Source organism: Watersipora subatra, chromosome 6 (assembly GCF_963576615.1).
Source record: "Watersipora subatra chromosome 6, tzWatSuba1.1, whole genome shotgun sequence".
Taxonomy (NCBI): Eukaryota; Metazoa; Bryozoa; class Gymnolaemata; order Cheilostomatida; family Watersiporidae; genus Watersipora; species Watersipora subatra.
The window spans coordinates 38,314,727-38,323,790 of NC_088713.1; the positions used below are offsets into that span (position 1 = coordinate 38,314,727).

At 37.2% G+C, this 9,064-nt stretch overlaps 1 protein-coding gene across 1 annotated transcript in view; it reads left to right on the top strand.

Annotated features, from left to right (window-relative positions):
- Positions 1 to 8,849, top strand: part of LOC137398521 (WD repeat-containing protein 46-like) — a 114,681-nt gene extending 105,832 nt beyond the window's left edge. The window contains exons 12-14 of the mRNA XM_068084640.1: positions 1,932 to 2,057; positions 5,338 to 5,459; positions 8,334 to 8,849. Coding sequence (XP_067940741.1) covers positions 1,932 to 2,057; positions 5,338 to 5,459; positions 8,334 to 8,447 — 362 coding nt within the window. The 3' untranslated portion in view covers positions 8,448 to 8,849. The remainder of the gene's footprint in view (positions 1 to 1,931; positions 2,058 to 5,337; positions 5,460 to 8,333) is intronic.
- The last annotated feature ends 215 nt before the right edge of the window (positions 8,850 to 9,064 follow it).

Sequence of the window (9,064 nt, forward strand, 5' to 3'; positions counted from 1 at the left end):
TTAACCCTTTTGCAGACGAGTTTGTTACAAATGATAACCACAGAAAATATATGTAACACCAATAAAGACAACTAACCTCAAGCCCTGCATTTATAAGATTATTAACCCTTTCGCAGACAAGTTTTTTTGGGCTAATTGAGCCTCCTGGGCAAATTAATTTTTCACAATTCGATTTAAAAAAAATCATTGATACACTCTTACTTATGATATTGTTTATATGTATTAAGTTTAAGTTTTTCTATATGCTTATTAAGTTTTTATGATACAGGTAAATACAAATAAACATGGTTCAAGTCAATTCTTCATATAGCTGTTTCTCTAGCTAAAGTACTGTGGTGGACGCCGGGCGATGACTGTAGTTTGCATCGTATTATGTATTGTAGTATGTAACACCCCCTTTCAAATGTACATTTGAAAGCATTTTCCCTTGCAGAGACCTACATCCCAGTCTTGACACCATGTGCTTATTCTTGTTCCTCTCTAACTTTGCCTATAGCCTTTGGGGGACGCCATGACAGTAAAAGAAAGTTTTTTGCACTCTGGGAAAACATTCAGAAAACAGAAACAAAAGCAGAAACAAGTTACAAACAAAATCCCCAATTTTTTTTAAATACGTTTTTATTTCAGATTTTTTATTCATATAGTATTTCAACAATGATTGTCTTTTCGTTCTCAAAACGGCTTATTTTTGGTTGCTAACAGAGAGCAATCTATTGTAGTTTACTATTGGTAAAAAATTAAACAAAGAAGGCAATAAGCCAACTAGAAACCAATTTATAATAAAAGCTTGAGTGACGACATAATAGTCGCTCTGCCCATTAGCGTCAGTATCGCAAAACGACAAAATTGTCGCTATGCGTGCAAAAGTGTTAATATAGATTTATTCAGTCTAAATGTCTCCAAGAACTCCTTAGTATATACTGTGATTAATTACATTTGGTGATGAAACAAATTATACTTTATCTAAGATGATTTAAAACTAAATATTAAATTATATGTATATGTCAAAAAAAAGTATTTTCGTTGTTGCTACACTACCTTGGAGACAAGCAAACAGATGTGTAGACTTGATAATGAACACGATCGGTAGAGGTAGTGATACAGATATGTGGCTTAATATACTCTTAGATCGTGTATTTAAACTTCTCTTAGATATTTTTGATTGTTGCTAATTTTCTGTATTTTTAAATTTTTGCTATTTTTTCGCTATCATTTACATTAATGTAATGTTTCAAGATATTTCAAATGTAGCAAGTCGGAAATCACTTTTATTTAGTGCCAAGTATTTGTTGAAAGTTTAGGCGTTCGTAAGTTGTGGTTCAACTGACAGTAGTCTTGGCTGTTAGCTAGGTGCCATCCGGCAAACCTGGATGGGCCGATTTTGGTGTATGACTGCTTTGGGCCTTATGTGGTGAAGTCATTGACTTCCTATGCTTTCTTTCATTGGAGTCGAATATTTAAGATCTGACATGTGGATACTGACATAGGAAACTTTCTTGCTAATAATTACGATTGCTCATAAGTGATCATCTGGTCGTAAACTAGACATATCACTCCAATAAAGCTAGTTCACTCTGTGACTACTCGCTGATTGTTAAACCCTTTCCAAAGCTGATAGCTTGGGAATGGTTGTAGCTTTACTGCTTTTTGTATCAAAACATTAGCATGTGCTGAGCACTTAGGTCACTTTTAGTCAGCGGCCATAATATATAGTATTCCTTGTCAGTGTATGTATCTTGTCTCTTTATTGACATTTGCTATACTTCTTTGCATTTTTCTGAGTAATTGAGTGTGATTATTGCTAATTATCTATCCTTCAAGGATGTTGTGGTATATCGAGATTGTAGCGTTGTTTAAGCCCTTGTTCCTGCTGCATGCTCTGCTCCTTATTGGTATGATATGTTATCGGTGTTTTTGTCCATACTCCACAGGTTCTGGTGAGCCCAACTTTGATGCGATGGAAGCAAATCCGTACCAGTCTAAGAAGCAGCGACAGACGCGTGAGGTGAAACAACTTCTCGATAAGGTTCCCCACCACCTCATCACCCTCGCACATGGTCAGTGTCTAATCAGGTCTTCAAGCGGATTGGGTTAATTAGAATTTATCTGGTACATTCATACCTCGACATGCGAGTTTAATGTGTTTCGGGACAGAGGTCCTACGTCAATTATCTTGTATCTCAAATCTATTTTCCGATATAAAATAACTAAATACAATTTAATCCGTTTCCAGCGGAAAAATTATCTCTAACAAGATCTCACGATGAAAAAAATCATGTTTTTAGTTGCTTTAGTTCACCACCTACAATCACGAAGTAGTGAATACCTATCTAGCATCATTATGTTTACTACTGAATGGAATTCTTGCAGCAGACCGTAGTGACAGACCGGCGGTAGTGGCGAATGGCAGTGTGCACGACACTATGCCAACACATTCGGAGCACTACACTTTAGTGACATTACTAAACTTAAAATAAGTTTAATCCTTGAATGAACTTAGATATAGCTTACTAAACACACATTAAAGATGTGGTTGCGTCAAATTTGAGTTGATCTTAAAAGAAAGAATTTTTTTCTCTATCAGTTGATATGTTGTTGGTTGTGTTAGGCGATCTCATTGCCAAGATATTCGAAGATTAAAATCGAAAAAATCTGGTCGCCGTAAAAACGCTCAGGCCAAAAAAACATGCCCAGACTTGCATTTGCTCATGTTGGTTAGAATAAAATATTAAACCCTACTACAGATACATTATTATGAATGTTTCAAAGGCCTCAAATAACAAAAATTGAAAATTTGTCTTACTCACTTTCTCTAAATGCTGTGTAAACATTTGAGTACCGACTACCAATTCTACCGGTCTACGGTAATTCTGTCAAGTTAACTGTAGAACAAGGTCTTTGTACCAGCACAGTTCCGCCGCTACCCACACAAACGATATACAGCCTTCCAAAAGCCCCACCCACATTATGTCCATTGCCTATCCTTGGGGCGGGGCTGTATATCATTGCCAACACTGAAAACTAGTTTCTTACTACCTTTGAAAATAATATACATAGGGTTAGAGTTTAAGGATGAGAAGTCTGCTGCAAACTGGATTTGAACTCACATTCCAGTTCTGCGGACATCCATATACCGTATCCAATTCACTACAATATTCTGCAAATCATGTTTTGCATCATCTTCAACAATATAATTTTATTATATAATTTTTACAAGCAAAAGATTTTCATCCCGGCACAAAGCTTTTATTAAAAATATTTATTCAATAAAAATAGTTTTAGCTGATACAATAAGACAAATTCATCTACTGCAGTAAACTCAAACAAAACATCATGGTTTATGCAGCACACATTCAAGTCTCTCTTTCCCATTTATGGCAGTTTCCACATTGACAAAGCTGCTTCGGCTGGTGGGACGACATAAACATTCTGTAATCAGTAAAACAAATGCAATAAATATGTCATTCATAGATATGTCATTCTAAAGCGTATCTATTGAAAGCTTCCAAATTGGGAGTTAAATAGATTGCCAGTGTAATTTAAAAAACGAATAAACTTGTAACAAAGGCACAAGTACGCCAAGCCAACGATTCGAAGCTTTGGTTGTGGAAATTAAATATTTGCATTGATCAATCGATTTTCTTTACTTTCTACAAGTGAAAAGTGAACATCTAATGTCAACTCATAAATCTAATTTACTAGATAAAGCTACCACAGAAAATTTGAAGCAAATGTAGCTAGGAAAACCGATAAAAACCCATAAAACGATGATTAGTGATAGCAAAAAGTTATAATTTTATTAATTAGTACATGTATTAATGAGTACTAAAATATCACCTTTAGTATATTCATCAATCTAAGTCATTGTATTGCTAGATGCTAAAGATTAAAAAGAAGCCATCAAGAACTCACTGCACATACGTGTCTCGCACGCGCAGGAAATTAAATTTTAGCCTCAAACAGGGAAATATATTCTGAATGTAATATCAACAGGAAACTCTATAGGAGACTCACAGTAAAAGATAAAGTTACCTCCATTCTCCGATCTTCCTCCGTAGAACTTTTACTACCTGATGCCAAGAAAACTCGGAGTCACCTTCGCAGCAATTTTTACAATTATGTTGTTTGCCAATAAAACGTGTCGATCGAGTAATTCATTAAAGTAACGATGTTAATTAATTTAGTAAATATCAATGTCCATGCGATTTAATAATAGAGTAAAATTCCTAAATTTGAGATCACAGCCAACGCGTCTTACGAGTGATAACATTTATTACGGCCTATATAAAAAATTTGCGCTGATGATTGGCTAAGGAAGCGACCTCATATTTATCGCTCGCGGTTTCATTTCAGATATATTGCTTGTGACGTCACGAAGAAGCACCCGCTGAAACGTGAGCTTTTTAAAAGAGGGCCCCATTCGAACGCATATATCTCTGAACAGGGTTGGTCTACAAAGACAAAAATGGCATCAAATTGTAGCTGATGTTTTAGCCTTTTATGGGTCTTAATTTCATTAAAACGAATTTTTTGATGCAACCACATCTTTAAAAAATAAGTTACGATCTTATCTTACAGTGAACTTTATTATTTTAACTTAGTTGTCATTTTCAGTTTTTTACTTTTCTTAAAGACTGTTTGGCTTTACGCCTTCAATTTCAGACAGACTTTTTCAAACTGATCAGATGAAAAAACTGAGCAAAATTGTTGTTTTTGTAAGCTGCCTCTCGCATACTCGGCTAAATAGCCGAGTATGCGAGAGTTTTCAATTCAGCTGCTATTTAGCCGCCGCATTAAGAACTTTTTCGCGAGCTACGATCTCAAATTTGTCTCGTGTCTCAAGGTAGAAATTTACTCGGAATTTTCCTCGTACTCCAAATTTTTCATGTTTTGCTACTCGCATGTTAAGACATGACTACTGTATATAGCTGTTGTATATAGCTGCTTGTTTTTTGAATCTGATGATCTCTCACAACACACTAAACTGCCAGGGTACTAGTGTTACAATAATATGCACATCCGTGGCTTAATGAGTGAACCTGCAGTAAGTCTGTTGTATGTCAAGACCACTATTGTTGCTGCCAGCTTTTTTAATTTTGAGGCAGTTTCAGAAACACATTCTTATTGCTTGGTATATTCTTGTCATAGACAAAAAAGAGTGTCATTTTACTGACAGCTGACAAGCAGTCATCTTTGTCTGGCTGTGGCTTTTTTATAAAAATTTTACTACATTTATATCTGCAGCTGTAATACTTAATGTTGGCTGGACGCTCTTGTTGTGGTTTGTGATTTATGCAATGTCCTTTAATTTTCAATCGTTCTTTGTACTTTCTGCAGACTCTATTACAAGCGCTAGAGCCGGAGATGCAATCGTGCCAGAGAAGAATAAGGTGCCGAAGAAATGGCTAAAGATGCATTATAAGCCAAGCAAGTCTAGCATGGAGTCTAAGCGCAGATGGGTGAGTACCTGCTACTGTGTGTTAACATTGCTGACTACCTGCAATACTTAGCTGGTCCTGGTTTGCTAATATGCCTCTCATTGCGATTGTCCTACAATTTGTGTAGAGGCTCTTTTTAATGGTCTTTGTATAAATTTTAATTATCATGAAAATGTGTAATAGAAGGTTTAGGGCTGCCCGATAGCACACAATGTGAGCATGAGTGGTGCCTGGGCACTCTAAATAAATGGACTCTGGGAGAATGACCGGCGTGGCACGGGTATTAAACAAGTTTTTGCACAGGAAATTCACTTTTAATTTACTTTTTACGTAATGTGCACAATTTATTTCATAACTGTTGGACAGCGTTGCGTATTGGATAAATGCCTGTCTGTAAAACTGGAGGTTTCGAGTTCAAATCCAGTACACAGCAGATTTTTTATTCCTAAAACTTTATCCTACAACTGGACACGCGAACAGACCGACAGAATGCAAACAAACATTGAGGTTTATATACCATACTTTTCGGACTATTAGCCGCTACTATTTTCTGATGTTTTGAGCCATGCGGCTTATATAAGGGTGTGGCTTGTCTGTGGTTTTTTGTTTCATCGCTAGAGGTGCATTAACTTCTTTTACAGCTAGAGGTGCATTAACCGGAATCTCCGGTTAATGCTCCTCTAGCGGTAAAAGAAAATACGAAACAATGCCTAACGGTACTGTTCCGTAAGGCAATGGGTTAAAAAGCGTCTGTTAATACGGAACAGTGCCTAATAGCACTGTTCCGTTTCAACCAGCTAAGTTGCTGCTGTGTTAAAAAGCACCGTCATGAGTTTTGCGGCCTATACAAAAGGGGCGGCCTACGTATTGTTTTATTATCAGTTTTTTGAAAATAAAGCAGATGCGGTTTATATAGGGATGTGGTTAATAGTCGGAAAAATACGGTATATAAACATACTAGCTGTGCTTCCCGGTGTTGCCGAGTATTAAAAATCAGCCTAGAAGCAGTGATAGTAATGCCACCCCTATAAACTCAGCCTAAAATTATGACTAGTTTAAGTATGCTAGTTATCTATGGCTTTTATTAATACATAGAATAATATTGCGCCATAACGGAGAGCAGCGGCGTATTCTTCTCATCCCCCGCCCTCTAACTAAATTGTATTAGAACGATATCGGGGAAAAAATCGATACGTCTCGTTCGTTGGTAGGTCATGGATGATTGTGATGCAAATAAAGAGTTTTATGATGCTACCTATAATTTTCCAGTTTAATCTGAGTCATGAAAAGATGATGAACGCGTGTTCGATGGATATACTACTACTGTAAATATTTCAGGTTTTTAAAATCATACGAATTTTTATAGCTTCAGTTCGAATAATAGTAAAATACTGTTTTTTTCTGATAAAATTTGCTTTGGGTTTCCCGACTTTTTTACTAGTGTTTTACTAAATCTCATTGTATTATGAGCATATTTAGATATATTTAATAAAAAGTTTAAAAACTTCAGATCGTTGGACAAATTGCCCAGGGTTACTGACACACATAGACAAGAATGGCCAGGGTTCAAAGGATTAAGAACGTAATCTGATTTCAATTTTTTTCATTTCCGTTTGGGTTTCATTTGCGATTCGCTTTTGAATAAAAAATTTACATAAACAACAATGGAAACAAATTCTCTCATCTCATATTCCTTCTAAAATAGAAACTATAGCAAAATCTTCAGGTAGTTGAATTTGTTAAAACCCAGAGTTTTTCTCTAAGCGTATTTATTTCATGAATTTAAATTGTTTTTGTTCTAAGTTTCCATTATTAATGTGTAATGTTTTGTCCTTGAAACAAAATAATGCAATACAAATCGCTGCACAAGTGTTATTTTTGTCACAAACTGATGATCAGTCTTTACTATAATAAGAGTCGTGTCTGTCGGAGCTCACCGTTGGAGGTTTGGATAAAAGATGGCATTCGATGAGACTCCAACTCATGACATTCAGTATCATAGACCGACAGTCTTCACATACGCTAATCGCTAATCAACATTCTTCTGACATGTCAGAGTAGTTGTATCGATACTAAAGCCTGGTTTCAATATGACAGCGCAAGGCGCGCAACAAAGCGCACGACGTCGTGCGTAGGCCAGCTGTGATGCGGAAACGTCAACGCACGACGATCACGCTGGGTGCGTACGCTGATCGCAAGGATCCAACAGAATGGATCCTTGCGACGGGTGCGTGCGATGATGTATATCACAATACACCGCTCGACATTTTTAACCTATCCCACAATTCAAACAGAGAGCTGTTGTCCGAAGAAATCGGTCTCCCGCATGAAAGAATAAGCCTGGTTTTCCTATGACAACGCAAGGTTGCAACGGAGGACTGTTTTCCGAAGAAATCGGTCTCCCTTACGAAAAAGTAAGGAAATTACCCAACCTGTCCGATGCAAGCATGGCGCCTACGCGCGCTATGGAAACACTGCGTCGCAGCCCAAGAAATGCATTGCGCACGATCACTGGTCCGCGCATGATCACTGGGCTATCATATGGAAACCAGGCTTTAATCTCTGCTTTATCTCTCATGGCATGCTAGACGTACTAGAAGTAGCTAATAAATAGGCTGATAACATTTGAATAGCTGTTTAGGGAAATACAGTGAGGCCATCATGGTCTTGGCTCAACTGGGGCCCACCACTATTGGTCATTTTATTTGTTAACACAATGTGTCAACTAGTGACATGTGTGTAGCCCTAGCTAATACCATCAGCTATGCATTTGGTAAATGTAGGTTAGTGACCAGACATTTACGTGGGCAACCAGACAGACTGAATGTCAAGTGAACTCATCACTATTTTGTCATATTAGGGAGGTTAAACCACATTTATATTCCTGTCCTGTAGGAACTCAAAGAGAAGCTCGCTAAAGCTAAAAAGGAGAGGACAAAGGAGTACGCTAAGGCTAAGAAGAATCCACCCCCATATGACCCACTCGCTAGGTTTAAATTTGGCGGCTAATTTTAGGGGTTCTATTCTCCAACAATAGTTTTTACCCAGTTGGTCTGCTCAAAATGATTGAGCAGTAAGATAAATGTAGGGGCTCTTGAGAGAAAAGGTTGAGCATCGGTGCTGTCAGTCGTCCAGATGTCTGAAACAACCTGTATAACTGAAAAGGCCTTAGTGGAAGAGACAGTACAAAAAATGGTGTTATTTGATTGCCTCATAAATACTCCCTATTAAAACTCATACCACACCAAGCAGTGAGGTCTGATTGGTCTACTAGTGCCTCAAGGTCAATGAGAGCTGGATATTCTCATTACCAGGGCAGATGATTGACTTTTTACACAACTGTCGCTTCTTCTATTGGGAAGCAAACATTTCTACCGCTTTTAAGATGGTGCAATAAATCTCATCTTTAGTGCCTTATCACATGATTTTTATGTTTCAGTATTGTAAAAATGCACAGTTGAATTGTAGCTCTTTCGCTGCAGAAAACCTTTAAAACGGCTTGTGTATATTGTTCATTCCAACGGTAAGCTTTTATAATGGCCCCCCTTAGTACCTTTGCATAAACATTGATCACGAATCACAGAGTAGACAGATCCATGTGAAAATTCTGCCACAATATAGGATTT